The 20,220-nt window shown below is 45.1% G+C and overlaps 1 protein-coding gene across 6 annotated transcripts in view; it reads right to left on the bottom strand.

Annotated features, from left to right (window-relative positions):
- Positions 1 to 20,220, bottom strand: part of ARHGEF12 (Rho guanine nucleotide exchange factor 12) — a 210,500-nt gene that overhangs the window by 66,218 nt on the left and 124,062 nt on the right. For all 6 annotated transcript variants that reach the window (XM_070426256.1, XM_070426251.1, XM_070426252.1 and 3 more), the window contains 10 exons: positions 19,375 to 19,467; positions 14,059 to 14,169; positions 13,634 to 13,732; positions 11,174 to 11,216; positions 10,791 to 10,896; positions 10,285 to 10,422; positions 9,743 to 9,775; positions 9,320 to 9,434; positions 8,392 to 8,497; positions 6,778 to 6,990 (listed from right to left, as the gene is read on the bottom strand). In XM_070426256.1, the coding sequence (XP_070282357.1) occupies positions 6,778 to 6,990; positions 8,392 to 8,497; positions 9,320 to 9,434; positions 9,743 to 9,775; positions 10,285 to 10,422; positions 10,791 to 10,896; positions 11,174 to 11,216; positions 13,634 to 13,732; positions 14,059 to 14,169; positions 19,375 to 19,467 (1,057 nt within the window). The remainder of the gene's footprint in view (positions 1 to 6,777; positions 6,991 to 8,391; positions 8,498 to 9,319; positions 9,435 to 9,742; positions 9,776 to 10,284; positions 10,423 to 10,790; positions 10,897 to 11,173; positions 11,217 to 13,633; positions 13,733 to 14,058; positions 14,170 to 19,374; positions 19,468 to 20,220) is intronic.

Raw genomic sequence — 20,220 nt, 5'->3', positions numbered from 1 at the left:
CACAGGCTCAGGGCAGCAGCTCCCAACAACACAAGAGCGTGCAGGACAAGCCTGGGGCTGAGGCAGGTGTGTGCACACTGCTAGATCATGCAGATGGAAAAAACTGAGATTTGATAAAATTCTATATCCTTTATAACAAAAGGCTAATATGCAAATAGACCAAACAGCAGAACAACTGGAACCAAACAACTGGTTTGAGATGTGCTGACCACCATGGGGCGTGCACGGAACATGGTGGGCACTGGCCACGGCGGGTGGTGGAGCAGGTGAGCAGTGGTGCCAGACCAAGGCAGGGTGCCGGTCACTGTCATCGGGGAGAGCCTCTGGTGGTTACTGAAAATTCTTTATTCCCACACACCACGGTTCTGCCCAGCGCTCAAACCTGCTGCCAGCGCAGGCCCCACTCTCACCTGCTGCCGGCACCGAGGCTGCCACTCCCACCCACTGTCAGTGCCTAGCACCGGCCCCAATGGCTCGGCACCATCAGTGGGTGCGAGCGGCAGCTGCCGGCCCGATTGCCCCTGAAGGCTTCTCTACCTCCCCCTGCTCCTGATGGGAGATAAGGGCTGGCAGCCACCTCTTGCACCCACTGCCAGCAACGGCCCGTTTGCACCCGCTGCTGGAGCCGCCACTCACATCCACTGCCAGCACTGGCCCAGCTTGCAGCCGCTGCCCAGCGCCAGTCCTGATTGCTCGGCCCCATCAGCGGGTGCAAGTGGCAGCTGCTGGCTGATCACCCCTGAGGGCTTCTCCACTCCACCTGCTCCTGAGGGGTGATCAGGGCAGCAGCAGCTGCTCGCACCCACTGCTGGCGCCGGTCCCAATAACTTTGCACCTTCAGCAGGTACAGTACAAGTGGGGCTGGCACTGTCAGTGTGTGGGAGCGGCGGTGGCAGGAGCAGGGCTGCTGGCAGACAGGGAACCAGGGACAGGAGCTGTGGTGGGAGGGCCGGGTGGGGGTGCAGAGGATGAGCTGAGACCCGCCCCTGTGCCTACTGCAGCCTCGCGGCCCAGTTCCTTTCAAGGTGCACAAATTTGTGCAGTGGGCCCCTACTATATATATGAGCTTAAGTGACCAGCCGACCAGACGCCCTCTCGCAATCTGGGACCCTTCGGAGGAGGTCGGAGAGCTGGTTTTGGCCCGATCCGCACAGGCAAGGCCGAGGGACCCCACCGGTGCATGAATTCGTGCACTGGGCCTCTAGTATCTATATATTTGTTCCTTCAAGAAATTAGTATCTTCTGGTTGTTGTTAATCCTCACCTGAGGATATTTTCTCCATTGCTCTTCAGAGACAGTGGAAGGGAGGTGAAGAGAGAGAGACATCGATGTGAGAAAAACACATCAACTGGTTGCCTCAACATGCACACCAACTGGGGGCAGGGAGCCAACTGCAACCCAGGTAGGTGCCTTTGTTCAGGAATTGATCCTGCAACCCTTTGGTGCTCGGGCTGGCACTCTAACCACTGAGCAACACCAGCCAGGGCAAGAAGTTAGTATGTTAACTCTCTTCTCTGTCAGATTAGGTATTTAGTGGACATTTCCTTTCTTCTACCTTCATTTCTTTCAACTACAATTTCACTTGTATGATAAATAGGATTTTTTACATTTCCATCCTGATCTGTAGCCACAACGAAATATTCTGTGCTTTGCCTAAGAGACTAATTCTGAAAGTCTAAAAACCAATATAGTGCCTATATTATTATAACAATATATACATATTGTCATATATAATATATAACATACATATACATACTATTCCTGCCAGGTTAAAAGGTATGTTAATTAGGATTATATGTTCTTTTCTAATGGTCTGATAATGTAATTCCTGGGCCATTTGAAATAAAATGTTTATTATATTAAAGTCTTATACTCATCAATTAAGATCATACCACTTTTTATTTTGCTTCATGTTTAAAATCATGACAACTTTCTGAACTGTTTTTCTAAATGCTTTTCTATTATTACTGTCAGAATAGAATTTTATCAACCCTCAAATGTTTTCATCTGCTACATGCCATAGCAGTGTGCACACCTGCTTTGACCCCTGCTTGTCCTGCACGCTCTTGTGTTCGTTGGCAGCCGCTGCCCTGGGCCTGAGAGCCATCATCTTAGGACGACCCTTCTCCACTTTCCTGGGCTGCTGCCATGTTTTCCTGGGTCTTATTACATTTTCTTAACATTACTCTCCTTTTGCTACAATGGTCTCTTAAAATAATCTTCGAGTGAAAAGCACTTCTCAGTGAGACTCTTAACCCTGGAGCATCTGGAATGTCCACCTCGTCTTCTTCGTGCTTTAGGGACGGTCGGAATGCAGGCTTCTACTCCAATGCCCCTTCCTTCCAGAAGCTGCAGACATGTTCTGTGTTCAAGCACCCAGTGTCCTATGGCACGTGTGATGCTGTGTGATCCCTGCCTTTCTCTTAAGAGCTTTGAGGGTTCTTTTTCCTTCTCTCTGGGGCACTGAAATTTCCATAAGTTTTAGGTATATGGATCTTTTCTTTTTTTTATTATTCACTGAAGTTGGTTCCAAACGAGCTCTATTTGGCCCAGCCAATGTGCCTCAGTGGTTGGGCATTGATCTATGAACCAGGAGGTCACAATTTGATTCCTGGTCAGGGCACAGGCCCAGGTTGTGGGCTCCATCCCCAGTGTGGGGGGTGCAGGAGGCGGCCGGTCAGTGATCCTCCCTCTCCCTCCACTATGACGTCAGTGAAAACGTCTGTTTTGATAAGTACCGCGCGCTAACCGACTGCGCCACTGGAGCCCCAGTGTCTGTTTTTAAAGAGGGAGCTGTAGTGGAAATGTCTGTTCCTTTTCAGCTCTGGGAAGCTTTCCTGTCATCTGTCTCTTCTCTGTTTTCTCTGCTGACATTTTGTGAAAGAGCCCTCTGCACTGGTTGTTCTCTACGTAATTCTTACCTCTTTAATTTCTGTATCTTGCTATATATTCTGAAATGTCTCCCTGACTTTATTTTAGGAACTGAAAATACATATTGGCAGTTTGAAAATATGTCCACAAGTTCTTTGACACTCCCCTCCTCAGGGGTAAAGCCTCCATTTTTCTGTCCTTGAGTTTGGACTAGACTTATGACTTCCTTCTACCTCGCTGAGGTGGCAGCGTGAACCCACCGAGACTGAAGCAATGGGAGCGCGGGGGCTTTTTCTTGCCCTTTCTTTCGAAGCCTCCTGGGAGGTCAGCTCCCATGCTCGGCACACTCTGCAGGTCAATGGGGAGCCCAGACGGAGGCTTCCAGCAAGGAGCAGACCTTCCTGTCCCCACCTCTGGCATGAGCAGAAGGTCTCCCACCCCAGCTAAGCTGACGCCTCCACTGCAACCTCGGAGCCCATCCAGACCCGCCCAGCACATCAGCCCCTCCACCTCACCCACCAAGAAGTAACACCATAAATGTTTTCTGTGTTAAATCATTAAGTTTTGGTGTAATTTATCACACAACAATTAATAAATAACTATTGTACTATATGTAGTAGTTATATTAAGACGTTTTGTGGTCTCTGAATGCTCCTTTCCATAGCAGCCTATTTTGGTTTTACAGATGTAAGTGGAACCTTGCTTCTTGCACTTAATTTATTCCAGAAGGCTGTTTGAGAAGCGATTTGTTCAAAAACCGAATCAGCAGCAACACAAGCAAAAAGACATGAAAATATTCACAGCACAATTTCCCCGAGATGTTAACAACGCAAGGTAGAGCAGTGACCTGACTCACTCACGCATTCCCCTGCTTGTCCTGAGATATGTGTGACGCATCATACAGGCATCAGCATGAAAGGGCTGTTAGGTTGAGAACCAAAGTTTTGCTCAACAACCACCAAGACATTTTTTTCTCTGAACAACTTGGTCAAGAACTAAATTGTTCAAGAATTTTCCCCATTTATGCTACTTTAAAATGCATTTTTTTTCAATCTCAAAACCATGAATATTAGAAAATTTTTAAATAGCTTGTAAGTAATTTATAGAACCACATCCTATATAATAAAAGCCTAATATGCAAATTGTCCCCTCGACCAGGAGTTTGACTGCTCACTATGATGTGCGCTGACCACCAGGAGGCGGCACAGAACATGGCGGGCATAGGCAGCACGGCACTGGCAGTGGGCGGCAGTGGAGGCGCTGCCGGCCCAATGAGAGTGGGGCCGCGGTGGGATGGTGGAGCAGGTGAGCGGGCAGCACCAGGCCAAGGCGAGTGCAAGCACGGGCACCGATTGTCCCATAGACGGTGACCAGCAGCCCCACTCCCCACCCGGCTCCCAGGCACTAAGGGAGCCCAGCGAGGGGCCCAGCCTTGATCGATCACCCCACAGGCAGGATGGTGGAGCAGATGAGGAGGTGGAGCCAGGCCAAGGTGGGGTGCCAGGCAGGGCTGCAGGGCCGCGAGGCTGGGGGCATGAGCTGGGGAACCCCACCCATGCACGAATTTGTGCACTGGGCCTCTAGTGTACATCATAAAAGAAATTCTCATTATTTAGACCTGAATGGCAACAAAAGTACTAAATATCCAAAAAAAAAGAAGTATTTTAATTGTAAAAGTGGTCAAATGTATGAAGGAGACTTGACTTTGGGTGGCAAACAATGCGATATATTAATGATGTATGATGGGATTGTAGACCTGAAACCTGTAGAATTTCATTAACCAATGTCACCCTAATCAATTCAATTAAAAATAAGCATCTTCATTGGAAAACTAATAAAAATCAGAATATTTTAAAACGAAAAAAAATGATTTTTTCAAGTTCTTATCTATTATCAAAATTATTGTTTCCTGGTAGGGGAGTGTTTCTGTTCAGTAGACCTGTTTCACACCACTGTCTCGCATGCTTGGCACTATGTGTTATCTCAGGTCTCGACTCTGAGAAGCACACTTTGCCGAGTGAGTGATGCTATTCCTACTTGAGAACACGAGGCCTGGCCAGTACCTGGCTTCCTTGGGGCCCTAGGAAGGAGATCCATTCCCGCAGGGTGTTCTCTGAGCAGGGGTCCCTAGCACGCCCACTGTCAGGCTTTAGGGTCCCAAACGTTAGCGCTCCAGGACAATCGTGCTGTGGAGAACTTGACTCTCCCTACACAAGTCATTCGACTTCCCTCCAACAGGGCCCCTTGCTTCCCCTGGTACATAAAGGACAGACTGCCCACAGCCTGCAGTGCAAGGAGCAGAAGCTGCTGACGTGATTGCGCTGATTAGACTTTTGGTTCCGTCATTTCCAGCTCTGCCTCCTGTCGATGCGCTCCACAGCCAGCCCGAGCCTGTAGGCTCTCCGGGGCGACGGGCCACAGTGGGCGACGGGCCGCAGTGGGCGACGGGCCGCAGTGGGCGACGGGCCACAGTGGGCGACGGGCCGCAGTGGGCTCCTTCACCACGTTATGGGCTTCAGTTTTCTTTATGCTGTTTCATCCACCAAACCACCACTGTCCTTGTTCAATCTCCCAAAAATGTGCTGACATTTCTTATTTGTTGATAACATCTTATGTTCGTCTACCTCCTTTTTCTTTGTTTTCTCTTTGTTGCCTACCGTGCTTGTATTTCACTGACACAAGGAGCCGGGAGTGACTGCATGTATATAATCCAACACCTTCAGAGTGCTGTGTCGGACAGTCTCCAGACTTTTCTCCAAATGTCGCTCCTACTTCTTGGTCTTAAATAAAAGCCTGCCTATCCTATGGGGAGGCAACCTTTCCTGCGACCACCCTCTCCCGTGGAGACTTGCATCTGTCACGCACTGCGCTCAGCAGGTGGATGACATGGATTCCTTCCCAAGTACATTCTTCAGCCCACTGTCTTGCTTCCTCCCTCCCTGACACTGCCACCTGTCCTCCTCCTCACAGCAGTCACCTAGTAACACCACCTGTGGCTGCGGCCTCAGTTCTCCTCTTACCCCGATGTCACATGGCCTCAAAACCCACGTGCATGTTAAGCTATTTGAACTCCCGTCTCCGCGGCTTCCTTCCTTCGTCTCTAGCACCCTCCTCCACGCCACCTCAATGACCACTCCCACCGCTTTAGCCTTCACTTCGGCATCACCAAAAACCGACTGCCTCCCAAATCACTAACACAGGCATTGCCTCCTCCAGACAAAACCACCTCTTCTCCCTGCTCACGTGCCTAAGAAACCCACGAGGACAAGTGCTGCTTGAGAACATGGTACTAAGCTCTTCCACAATTTCTGCGATGACTTCCTGTCTGTCTTCACTCTTTAAATCCCCTCTTCACCGAGGTCATTACTCTGAGGAATAACCTTGTCTTTCATCTCCTCCCTCCTTCTCCAAACTCTGTTCCATTGGCTACAGTTTATCCTGTGTCCCCAGCCTCTGCCTGACCGCTGGCTTCCCCTAGCAGTGACATGCATCCCTAGTTTCTCTAATTGCAAGTTTCCCTCAGACCTCCCCCATCTGCCCTGAGCCACGACAGGCCTCCACGCTCCCTTACCTCTCCTCTAGGGGGTTAGCGCAATTGCATTTGTGTGTGTAGGACTCTCTCTCCATGAGACTAAGCTCTGTGGGGCAGGATCTATGTATACTTATCGTGTGCTAACATCTGGTATGAAGCTAATGCCTAATAGAAAGCTCAGTAATAGTTTTTGAATGGATGAGAACTTGAAAATCATCATTCAGCATAGATCTGTCACTAGTTGTCAAATACTAAAATATTAAAACTAAATTTAACTGGGATTCAGTCTTGATTAAAATAACCTGCCACGCTTTTCTTAGTTAGTATGATTGTTTTAAAGTCTTGACACTTAGTTAAGCTGAACTACAGCTCACCCATATCATTCTCTTTCCCTCCGTCCTGGAAGAGAGTGGCCACTGAAGCCACCGAGGACACGGAGCCGGCAGGCAGGCACCCAGCGTCGGCTCCGTCACTTGCTGGCCCGCTCTGGCGCGACTTAGCAGCTTCCTGGGGCTCGGGACTCACAGGTGGGGGTGGGGGTGAGTGCTTAGGGTGGCGCGGCTTCTGTAGCTCCATGGCTCTGCCAACTGAACAGAAAGAAATGGTCAACAATTTGTGTTTCAAAGCAGCTAAAAGATGATGTCAAAGGTCTGGAAAAATGTCTAAAACATGGTAGGCCCTAGAACACTAGGCTAATCATTACACAGAGTGAGAAAGGAAGGGAAATGAGCAGAAGGGGGAGAGGGAGAAGAAGATGGAAGAGGGCTGAAAGGAAGAGAGGGAGATGGTGCAGCGTGAGGGGGAGACAGGAGGTGACAAAGATGAGCAAGAGAAAAGGGGAGGGCGCCATGGTCGGGGGGGGGGCGGGGGGAGCGCGGGGTGCTGAGGCAGGCAGGTCCGTAGGGAGCACACTTGCTGGTACCAGTGAAGAGAAAGCCTTTGAGCTCTATGAGCTCTAGAAGCTCCCCATTCTCCCCAATCCTCGTCACTTCATCACAACGTGCCCTGGTCCATCCGGGTACCCCTCCTGCTCCTGTCAGTCACCCCACACGAAGCTCGCCCCGCGGGCACCCTCCTTGCAGCACTGCGCACCCTCACAGACTTCACACATCACGGGCCCCAATGTTCTCCCTTGTTTCAGAGGCTCTTCTCGTCTCCCGGGAGCTCGTGGTCAGCATCTGGGAAACACTCCCTCTCCTCCACTTCTCTGAGTTCCCTTCACCCTCCCAGTGTTTCTCCAAGGAGCGCCATGGCCCTGCGGGAGAGCGCTCCCTCACCTCTCCTCCAGGGACTGAGCACAACTTGAATTTGTGTGTGTAGGACTCTCTCCCCATGAAACTAAGCTCTGTGGGGCAGAATCTATGTATACTTATCGTGTGCTAACATCTGGTAGGAAGCTAATGCCTAATAGAAAGCTCAGTAATAGTTTTTGAATGGACTCATCGTGTAGGACAGTTAGCGTCACTCGGTCCCAACCCGTCCCCATGCCACCCTGCCCGTGTGCCCAGATGCGGCCCTGGACCCCACAGGCCTCGGGTCTTCCCACAGCTCCACGACTCCACTTCCTCCTCAGCCCTCTCCAGGGCTGCTGTCTCCCTGGGCCTGACGGTGGAGAGGTGAAAGTGTGAGGAATCTATGTATAAGAGGACTGAACAAAGTAGGTGGAGAGACCCAGGCCCATCTTCTGTGTTTTAATTTTTAACTTTAATGATCAGAACTTGAATACAAACAAAATTAGAACAGGTGGATAAGTTATATTATGGATAATGAATGAGATGCTCTGCTACCATCACAGGAGAGGTTTATAACAATTATGTAGCCACATGGGGGAATTCAGTGCAGATAGAACACTGAATGGAAGCAGGCACATTGAAAGTTCAGAGGAATCATGTCAAGAACACCCTTCTCCAGCAATCCATTCTAGCTCAATGAGCCCGTTAAAAGGTGGCATGGGACAGCAGAATAGAGCATTTTACACTTCCACATACTTGCACTGTTGTCAGGACGGCTGGGCCTCCGTGGGGGCCCCAGGATGCTGGAGAATCCCCTTCGCTTCCCCTTTTCTTCGCCTTCCCTCTCTTTCTTCATACTTTGCTAGAGTTAAGGTACAATCGAAGAGATAAGAGATACATAACAGAGTGGGTTTCTGTTGTTGCTTTCAAACACAGAAATGCAATTCCAATGGTCATTTGAAAGAAATTGGTTAAACATAAATGAAACACACACACACACACGATACTCATTAGAAACTGGCACACAGTACTGTGTATAGACCAAACTTAAGATACCTGGGAGAGGTGGAGGAGTGTATATGGGAGATAAATACAGTGTACAGATCATGCATTATAAAGTTATACGCTTGAAACCTGTATAACTTTATTAACCAATGTCACCCCAGTAAATTCAATAAAAAACTTAAGACATTTTTCAAACTCTTTAGAGCTGATAACTTTGGAAAATAAAAGGGTAGTTTTATAACACATTTACTGGGAGCTTGTTTTAAATGGTTCATTTATCCATTGAGCAAACATTTACTTACTAAGCTCATAAGATGTGAGCACACTATGCTAAAAGCTGGAGGTCCAATGATGGAGCTCCTTGCCCTCACAGAGCTTCACTATCAAATAAAAATTAAACAAAAACACAAATCCTTACCAACTACGACAGGCACCACAAAGAAAAGGATAAGCTGGGGATGGTACTATGTGTAAGTCGCTGTTTTCAACTTTTCATACTTTCCAGTAATTAGTTCATATCCCTGCGTTCTCACTAGATTTGAGTTTCTGACAACAGGAGCCGTATCGTATCTAACAAGCATCCTGCACTGAGTTGCTGAAAAAGTAAACACTAAGCAGGAAAGCATCGAGCAAAGGCAAAAAGCACCGAGACCCGCACACAGCGCTCTCCCAGCCTCACCTTGATTTTCGGGAGGAACCCAATCCGACCCCGCTTATGCTCCAAATTCCGAGGCTCTTTCACTTTTACTCCCAAATGCTTCATGTACATGAAAATAACATACTGCATTGTTGAACTGGAGGAGAACAGATTAAGTGAAATAAGGCTTCTGAAAAAGGAGGGTGGGTAAAATAAAGACAGTAACTGACTTCCTAAACCTCAGGGATGGAACTCTTAGAATTCATCCATCACATGGAAAATAAGGAATTACCAGGACAGGATTCTATCTCAAGACACTAGAATATTAGTCAAATAAAATATAGGCCATCAGAGGGAGACGGTCTACATTTTTTAAGTTAAAAGAAATAAAATATAATTCATGACTGACAAAAGAAAAGAGTTTATTTTTATTTCCTTAAAATTCTAGAATAAAAGTTGCATTACCTCTTATCTTCTTCTATAGCCTGAGCAGTCATCCTAAAAATAAAAACATTTACAAATGAAATATTAAAGCTTAAGAAAAGCGCTGCTATTACACCCAGATGCCTGAACCAGCAGAACAGAGCCACAGGGACTATAATTCTAAGAAAAACCCTCTATCCCCAGAGGAGCTGCATGCTTCTCACTCATGTCCTGTCATCAACTACAAACGTTTTATAGCAAGAAATGTTATTTCCAAACCTCTGAACTTAAACCAATAAAAGCATTTAACCTGGTCTTCATCAGCTAGAAATTTTGTAGTTACTCATTTTGCTAATACCTAGAAAAAGAAACTCAAGAACTTTATTTAAAATAAATTATCAGCAAAAATAAGAAAATAATAAAATAAAATATTAGCAAAAAAAGTAAGTAAAACATTCAGTTTATCAAGCACCGTGACCAAGTAAGTAGCCCCACCCACCTAGCCTGGCCCTCTTCTGGACATGCTCAGAGGGCACGTCTCTCAGCAGAATAAAGGGCATTTCTACATCACGTCTGTGACTTACAACACTTCTTCAATTTTGGCCACAATCTGCTCTGCGCATGCCCGCTCCTTCTCCAAGGTGACCCGGTCCTTGTCTCTCTCGACGTCAAGTTTGGTCAGTTCACTTTCAGCCAAGGTCAGCCCCATGCTCCTTTTCTGCCTGAAGGGAACAGGAGGCCTGGCCTGGAGTGGCTCAGAGGAAAGCATCTCCCTCATCAGGTTCCACAGCCACGAGTTTCCAGCAACAGGCACAAGGCCCTGGCTTTCATGCCAGCACACCATGTCCGCTGGGACAACAGAGGACAACATTCCAGAGGCAGCCAGCCACTCAACAGAGCACAGACCCTGAAGGAACACACTCAGCACAGACAAACGGGGAGTCACATGGGGTGGGAACTATGAACTCTCAATATCCAAACACTTTGACTCCAGATGCTCATTATGCTTTAGTAACAGAGATAGGGACCAGATGCTAAGCCGAGGATTTAATGCATAACCTACCAGTTCTGTCTCTACCCGCCAGCTTACCGGAAATCCTCCAAGTGCCTCTGAATCTCAGGGTGCACCCGTTCCTGCATAGTGTGGATATAGTGGCGATGGAGATCCTCAGGAATAAGCTCAGGTCTTCTTTTTTCTGAAAAGAGGAAAAGGGAAAGGATTACTTGATCTACAGGTATAATCTGTGCATTATCACTGGCAGCGCACCAATGCGACTGGTGTAAGCTTATCTCCGAGTAAGACAAAGAGTTCTTCAACTTCATTCTGTATTTCATCTCATAATTCAGATTTCATTGACCCTTCAATGCGGATGACCTACTGGTCACCACATGACACATAACACCGTTAGGAATGAGCCGGGCTACATCACTACAGAGACGTAATTCTCCAGGATATTGGTGCTCCAAACTTACCTAGATCTACTGATATTTCATCAGGAACAGAAACTTTCAAGTGCTAAAACAAAAATGCAAAGAAAAAGTGAGACAGCACTAAGGGCTTTTCAAGATGCATACAGTGCCTGTATAAAGTAAATTAACAGAGCCTGGACACCTATTTTCACAAGCACCTTCATGCATAAGCTCATTTCCTGTGCTCCCCCACCCAGTGTCACGGCTCTGGTGTGTTCTATTGTTTAACCTGGAAAAGAAGCCCTTTCCACAGATCATGCTATAAAGGAATTATCTACAATATTTACTAAACGACTAAATGCTTCTGTGCCTTACTTATTCTTTTTGGAATGAATGAATACTGACTTTGGTTTTCTAGAATCTGGTTACTCTACATCATTTGAATTAATATAGGTAAAAACTAAACTATGTGTATATATTATTATATGGAAAATTTACTCATATATAACTACTAGAGGCTCAATGCACGACATTCGTGCAAGAGGAGGCCTTCCTTCCTCCAGCCACCGGCAGGCACCCAGGGCCCAGGCTTCCCTCACAGCCTTGGCTTCATCCAGAAGGTCATCTGGAAGAATGTTCGAAAGGACGTCCAGTCTAATTAGCATATTATGCTTTTATTATTATAATTCTTATTTACTGTATTTGAAATATTCCCTCTACAGACCATGACATTTCCAGTCCCTTTCCTTAAAGAACCCTCACAATAGTCACACCCCCAATGAGAGAGTTAGCAGATGTCATTTCTGAGGATTTGGAGTCTTAAATATCCAGTGACCATCTGTAGCATTTACACTACTGAACTAATTAAAGTAGCCGTGTTTTAGTTCTGTACAGCTAGGACTTCCCCCATAACAACTGCAGTTTCTGGTCCCACTGTTAATTTAGAAATGTGTTTTCCTTCCCATCAATTTGGAAAATATCTTAAAAATAAATTGTTTTTGCAGTTACAGTAAGTATCGTGACCTCTGTATACTAACTCTGTATTGTACACCTACTTAAGTCATACACTTTCAGAATGTAAACAATTCCTATAAGATCTGAAGTTTTATATTTGAAAATAAATCACTGTTAAAAATTATGAGATCGCTAATATTCATTTGAAGGACAGGGAAGTGATTTCAAAGCTTTCTCTTTAACTGATGTTGCCATGCTGCAGCTCAAATCAGCTTTCCTAAAAGTATTTCTAGCACAAATGCAAAAAAGTAAATAAATGCTCATTTATGTATGTGGGTATTTATATGAAAAAAATATCACCTGTGTGTCAAAAATAATTAGCAAATTAATCAAGGTTCTTACATTTTAATGTTAATAAACTTATATAGATCAGTAGCAAGATATAAAGTTTTAACTTAGCCTGGAGCTCTATATGTGAAATTCAAATACACTTCAATATGCTGTCATTTCTTAATAAATATGATGTGTAATATATTAAACAATGGTGATTATATTCAGCAGTGTGCAGGCAACTGTAAAGGAGCAGAGAAAGGGGAGTTGGAGAAAGGAGAGGCCCGAAGTTTCTGTGCATGTTTACTGCTTTATGGTCTGCAACTGACGTAAATGGCTCAACAGCAAACAAGAACTGGTGGTGCAGGCCAGAAAGCGCTGCGGCTACAGCAGCGTCTCTGTGCATGAAGCAATGCACACGGTATGCCGGAGGAGAGGATGTATCTGTAGACTACTTTACATTTCTCAGGCAAACAGCCAGGTCATCAGCTGAGAAAAGGACAGGAGAGGAAGTGATAGTTTTAGGAGAAAGAAGGTATAAAACAGTCATCTGAGAGAACTGCAAATATGGAAGAACTAGGGACATAGAGTGATTATCCAGGGAGCATTAGGGGTGATTCTCCTTTCCCTAGAGCAAAACGAGTAACATAACTCTTAGGAAACACTATTGCCATTTACTATCATTCATGTAAATAAGATAGTTTTCACCAGTTTTTAGTTAAACTTGTACCTACAAACTTCAAAGAGGCCAAGCGGAGTTCAAGTATGCAAGTGTTACCCTTCGGATCCTGACATATAAATGTAGATCATTTGTGTTCACTTTTTATTCCCTCATCCTAATCATACACACGTGACAACAGATATGCCTACAACTAATTTAGAAATGATAAAAAAATAACAGCCAGGAGTAATCAATAGCTGACAGATGTCACAAAGCACAATAATAAGCCCAAAACCACAGGGGGAGCCCTGGCTGGTGCAGCTCAGGTGGTTGGAGCATCATCCTGTCCACCAAAAGGTTCCAGGTTCGATCCCCGGTTGGGGCATGTGCAGGAGGCAACCGAACCGATGGATGTTTCTCTCTCTCCCCGCCCCCCCCCCCACCCTCCCTAAAATCAATTTTTAAAATAATTTTTAAAAAGTGAAAGAAAAAAATCAAATGGGAGGGAAAACTGGAAGTAGGAGGCCGATATCTCAATGTACTAGAGCAGAGAGTTTACTATTAACTTGGTAACTTACTGCAGATCGATCCAGGAAGAATTGATGAAACTCAAGGAAGATACGACGAGTCTCCTTGGAATTGGTTTGTTTATAAAGGTCTGAATAGAGATAACAGAGCTGTAGTAAAGAAGAAAATGAAAAAGAAAAGTGAGAAATCTTGAAAAATATAATTAATCTGTTATATTCTCAGAGAGTATGAATGTTTGGAACAGGCAAGTCACCATAAGCAATGTACTAGAACAAAGGTAAGAGTAATAGTTAACACATTCAACAAAGTGCTTAAAAAAATAAATTAATAACATTTTAAGTATCTTTCATGTCTATCCTTATATGTTTAGAAAACTGAAAAAAAGTCTGTTCACTTATTTCACAGAAGTGAAAAGTTTTATGGTTTATTAATCAATGTAAAAACTTTGAATTTGCTAAATCGTAAAATATATTACCAATGTCGCAGGGTCAAACTGTGAAACTACATGGTGTAAAAACACAGCCAAGTGAGCAGGGCGCGATTTCAGCAGTTCGATGCTCTGGAAGCAGCTGCACTGCCCATTGATCTAGAAAAAGAAACAATTACACATCAGTGACTCCAACACAAATGCAAATGTCACGTGAGCTCAACTAAACATTAACTATCAAAATCCACTTAGATCTACCGTAAAAAATTCAAGATTTGAGAAATTTTACTAGAATTTATTAGCAACATAGGCTATGGAATCTTTTCCTCTGAAATGAGTATTTCAGGGGAGAGGCTGGGAGTAAGACCATCTTGGGAGAATGCAAGTTTAGAAGATGATTATCAAAGTGCTGAGGCATCTATAAATCAGTACACAACTATCTAACAGCACTTCTGCAAATGTCATGGAAGACTCTCCGCCTAATAACGAACTAGCTGTTTTCCTTTTGCACTAATCACAGAAATGGTGGTAGAAAATGGAGTTGTATCATTTTAAGTAACACGGGCCTATAATAAATATGTATAGTCCCTACCACACAGAAAACAGTAATCGTTAAAATTAAGGTAACTAAAATAATAATTTTCATATAATTTTTCACATGTAAAATAAATTACCGTGAGACTGAAGTTAATCTAAGGAACAATACCAATCCCACACAATCTCTCTCAGAAAATATAAGAGGAGGCCGGTGCCATTGTGGGGCTCAGCCCACCTGCTTTTCCAGATGACCTAATCCTATCTAATAATAGACAAATAGGGTAATTAACCGTGCCTCCGATACGCTTCCCATTGGCTAATTGGGGCAACATACAAATTAACTGCCAACCAAGATGGCGGCCGGCAACCAGGCAGCTGAAGCGAGCAGGAGGCTTGCTTGCTCCAGTGATGGAGGAAGCCAAGGTTCCCCGCCTGCCGCGGCCCGGCTCTGAGCCTGAAAGCAACAGCTCCGAAAGCAACTATGTTTCAATTATAGAAGCTAAACAAACCCCAGATACCTGCTTTCAGCAGCCGAGGCCTCAAGCTGGAGCCGGGCCTCAGAGCTGGAGCGGCTCTCAGCTCCAGTGACAGCCATAGAAGGTAAATAAATCCCAGAATAAAAAAAAAAAAGAAAAAAAGGAGAGGTTGGGAGGTTCAGTGGCTGGCCAGACTGAAAACGGCCCTCAGCCCCTCACCCAGACTGGCCAGGCACCCCAGTGGGGACCCCCACCCTGAAGGGGGTGTGACCAGCTGCATACAGCCATCAGCCCCTCACCCAGGCTGGCCAGGCACCCAAGTGGGACCCCCACCCTGATCCGGGACACCCTTCAGGGCAAACCAGCAGGCCCCCACCCGTGCACCAGGCCTCTATCCTATATAGTAAAAGGGTAATATGCAAACTGACCCTAACAGCAGAACGACTGGGAATGACTGGTCACTATGACACACACTGACCACCAGGGGGCAGATGCTCAATGCAGGAGCTGCCCTCTGGTGGTCAGTGCCCTCCCACATGGGGGAGCTCTGCTCAGCCACAAGCCAGGCTGATGGCTGTCAGTACAGCAGTGGTGGTGGGAGCCTCTCCTGCCTCCTCAGCAGCGCTAAGGATGTCTGACTGCAGCTTAGGCCTGCTCCCCGCTGGCAAGTGGACATCCCCCGAGGGCTGCTGGGCTGCCAGAGGGATGTCTGATTGCCATTTTAGGCCAAATCCCCCGGGGAGCAGGCCTAAGCCAGCAAGTGGTCATCCCCTGAGGGGTCCCAGACTGCGAGAGGGCACAGGCCGGGCTGAGGGACCCCCCCTCCCCCGAGTGCACAAATTTTTGTGCACCGGGCCTCTAGTAAATTCATAATTGTTATTAAAAAAAAAAGAAAATACCAGAGGACGTAACACTTGCTGCCTGTTGCACACCCCCGACTGGGGATTGAGCCTGCAGCCTGGGCGTGTGCCGTGACATGGAATTGAACCCTGACCTCCTGGTACATACATAGGTCACGCTCAACCACTGAGCCACATAGGCCGGGCTGAGGTAGCACTTCTTACTCATCCTAGGTGGCCAGCAATACCCAACTACAACAACCAAACAAATTACAAAAACAACAGCAACAAAAACCCCAAACTACACAATAATATCCCCCTAAACACAGACACAAAAATCCTCAGCAAAATCATAGCAAGTTGGATCCTGCTGTATCTAAAAAGGAAACACATTATGACCAATCAGGATTTATCCTGAAACCTAGAGCTGGCTCAACATGCTAATAGCAATCCATGTTAGGAGACTAATATAATCATCTCACTCATTCCATAACAGTCCATATCCATTCATGATAAAAACTCTCAGCAGATTAGGAGTAGAAGGAAACTTCCTTCACTGGTAACAAAAAGCGTTTGTGGAAAACCTACGCTAACTTTATTATACTTTATGGTGAAAGACTCATCTTTCTTCCTGAGATCAGTAATAAAACGAAGAAGTACTGCCTCACCATCCAGTTCAGCCGCATTGCTGGAGGTCTTAATTAGCACAGTGAAGGTAATAACAAGAAATACGAGATAAACAGATTGGAAACAAAACAATAAAAATTGTCTCTATTCACAGACACCATGGTTGCCTATAAAGAAAATCACAAATTTTTTGTTTGCTCTTAACCCTCCCCCGAGGATATTTTTTTCCATTGCTTTTTTAAAGGGAGTGGAAGGGAGGTGGGGGGAGAAAGAGAGAGAAACACTGATGTGAGAGACACATTAGCTGGTTGCCTCCCACATGTGCCTTGGAGTGCAGGATCAAACCTGCAACACAGGTACCTGCCCCTGACCAGGACTTGAAGCCACTACCATTTGGTTTGTGGGCTGATGCTCTACCCACTGACCCACATTGTTCGGGCGCCAAAAAAGCTATTTTAAAAAGTGCCCTAAAGCCCTAACTGGTTTGGCTCAGTGGATAGAGCATTGGCCTTCGGACTCAAGGGTCCCAGGTTCAATTCCAGTCAAGGGCATGTACCTTGGTTGTAGGCACATCCTGAGTGGGGGGTGTGTAGGAGGCAGCTGATCGATGTTTCTCTCTCATCGATGTTTCTAACTATCTCTCTCCCTTCCTCTCTGTAAAAAATCAATAAAATATTTTAAAAAGTCCTTCTTTAGGATTTGGAAGATGGCGGCGTAGGTAAACACCGGAGACCGCTGCCGCAAACAACCATTTCAAAAATACAACTAAAAGACTGAACGGACATCACCCAGAACCACAGGAAGGCTGGCTGAAGAGAGACTCTACAACTAGAAGGAAAGAGAACAGCAAATCGAGGCTCAGAGGCGGCGCAGTGTGGAAAATACAAAGGTACCGAGGTGCGCGCGGAAAGCGGGCTGGTGGCTGAGGGCGCGGTTGTCGTTTTCTGTCGGGAGTGAGTCTCAGACTCTGGGCTCCAGATCCGGGCGAGTCTCTAGGGACCCAGACTCAAACGGGAGAAGCGGGATTATCCGGCATCAGTTGGAACCTGAGGGCAGCTTTCTCTCCGAGGTTTGCAGCGGCTGCCGGGGTTCTGAGAAGCAGAGCCTCTGGGAACGGGACTGAGCGTGGCCATAACTGCTCCCTCCGCCCGCCCTGTTGATCCCGCCCCGCCCAAACCCTGCGCACAGCCATTTGCCGATCGCCTCAGGCAAAGGCTGGATTAGCGCCTCCCCAGAAGGCAGACGTTTTCCATACAGCTGAATCCTATAGCCAGTCGGCCTGGGGGTCAAATCCCTCTAGTGTTAACTACAACAATTAAGGCTTGGCTAGAACAAGTCTGCGCACAGAGACCACAAGGGGGTGCACCAAGAAAGCATAAAAGATGCGGAGACAAAAAAACATGACAGAAATGGAGGATATGGAGCTAAGAATCGCAATTTTGAGGGCTTGCCATAAATTTGTGCAGAGCCTCACGAAAACTAATGAGACCCTCGATGCTACGATAAAGAAATTAGAAAGTAAGCATACACGGACTGAAATAAAGAATATTATACCCAATAGCAGACCAGAGGAGTACAATAATCAAACCAAAGATTCGACAAAAAACACCCAATTGGAAAAGCAAAATGAAAAAAGAATCCGAAAGTGTGAAGATAGTGTAAGGAGCCTCTGGGACAGCTTCAAGCGGTCTAATATCAGAGTCATTGGAGTGCCAGAAGATGAGAGACAGCAAGATATTGAAAACCTATTTCAAGAAATAATGGCAGAAAACTTCCCCCACCTGGTGAAAGAAATGGACTTACAGGTCCAAGAAGCGCAGAGAACCCCAAACAAAAGGAATCCAAAGAGGACCACACCAAGACACATCATCATTAAAATGCCAAGAGCAAAAGACAAAGAGAAAATCTTAAAAGCAGCAAGAGAAAGAGGCTCAATTACCTACAAGGGAATACCCATACGACTGTCAGCTGATTTCTCAACAGAAACTTTGCAGGCCAGAAGGGAATGGCAAGAAATATTCAAAGTGCTGAATACCAAGAACCTACAACCAAGATTACTTTATCCAGCAAAGCTATCATTCAGAATTGAAGGTCAGATAAAGAGCTTCACAGATAAGGAAAAGCTAAAGGAGTTCATCACCGCCAAACCAGTATTATATGAAATGCTGAAAGGTATCCTTTAAGAAGAGGAAGAAGAAGAAAAAGGTAAAGATACAAATTATGAACAACAAACATGCATCTATCAACAAATGAATCTAAGAATCAAGTGAATAAATAACCTGATGTACAGAATGAACTGGTGATTATAATAGAATCAGGGACATAGAAAGGGAATAGACTGACTATTCTTGGGGGAAAAAGGGGTGTGGGAGATGCGGGAAGTGACTGGACAAAAATCATGCACCTATGGATGAACACAGTGGGTGGGGAGTGAGGGTGGAGGGTGGGGTGGGAGCTGGAAGGAGGGGAGTTATGGGGGGAAAAAAAGAGGAACAAATGTAATAATCTGAACAATAAAGATTTAATTTAAAAAAAAAAAAAAAAGTCCTTCTTTAAAAAAAAATAAAAATAAAAAATAAAAAAAGCTCCTTGAAGTACCAAGCCAATCATATTCCTATATACCATCAATAAACAACTGGAATTTGAAATAAAAAGAAAAACAACCTTTACAATAATACCTCCCCCTCCTAAAATGAAGTACTTAGGTCTAATCAGTGACTTCTTATCAATTTTAAAAGCAAAGTCATTCCTATTGATTAAAGCTAAAATAAGCAACTAACCCACTAATTAACCAGTTAATTTTAATGTCCAGAAATATTTCATTTTTACAATAATCAAATATCTCGGAATATTAGTGGTTTTTTTTTAGAAAAATATATCATCACCTGTTCATGTTCAGTACCAAAATCATCATCCTCTGCTCCAATAATGTGAGGTGCTGTGCGGGTTGCGGGGCTCCCAATAAGTGACTCAGTGTCCTGGTGATATTCAGAGAAAAGAAACAGAAAAATTACCTGTCATCAAATTCAGAGAAAGAATAAAGCCAAACCATCAAAGAAATGTCGTTTACCAAACAGCTCTGACTTCTTTTTATTTGTTTTTTTATGTACTTTACTCTGAAAGAAGTGGTTCTCAAATTTTCAAGACCATGAACCACAGCAACAAACAAACTACAACAGTATTTGGGGGAGGAGGGGGCACAGTTCTCCTGGAAATGAACATTCTTTGCTCACTATACCCCTGGTTATCTGATTCTAATCACTCTCAGGATACTTCATTTATTACTTCATACATTTCTAGACCTTGTTACAGAAAAAATAAAATTAGCTTATATAAGTTGTTAAAGATTAAAAAGTTATATTTTAAAATGTGAGTGAAGACATCAGGGCAAAGGAAAAATGAGAGTAGAAATGATAAGACAAAATTTGCAGAGGTTAATACAAAGATTTCTATTAATGTCACATATTGAAAACTGTTGCTAAACCTTATTTTTTCATTTTTAATTATTTTTCCTAAGTGCATATTGCAGGCTTCCAGCCCTGCACTGTTGATATTTTGGGACAGGTAATGCTTTGCAGTGCATTGTAAGGTGTTTAACAGCATCCTTCCCTCTACACACCTCTTGGATGCCAGTAATAGCCTCCCAGCCACGACAATTAAAAATGTTCCCAGATATTACCAAGTATCCTAGGGATAAAATTACTCCTAGCTGAAAATCACAGGCATATGGA

The sequence above is a fragment of the Myotis yumanensis genome, unplaced genomic scaffold (genome assembly GCF_028538775.1).
Source record: "Myotis yumanensis isolate MYYU_CA2020_CCGP unplaced genomic scaffold, mMyoYum1.0.hap1 SCAF_10, whole genome shotgun sequence".
Classification (NCBI taxonomy): Eukaryota; Metazoa; Chordata; class Mammalia; order Chiroptera; family Vespertilionidae; genus Myotis; species Myotis yumanensis.
The sequence above is the reverse complement of the archived record's forward strand: the minus strand, read 5'-3'. Positions and strand labels throughout refer to the sequence as shown.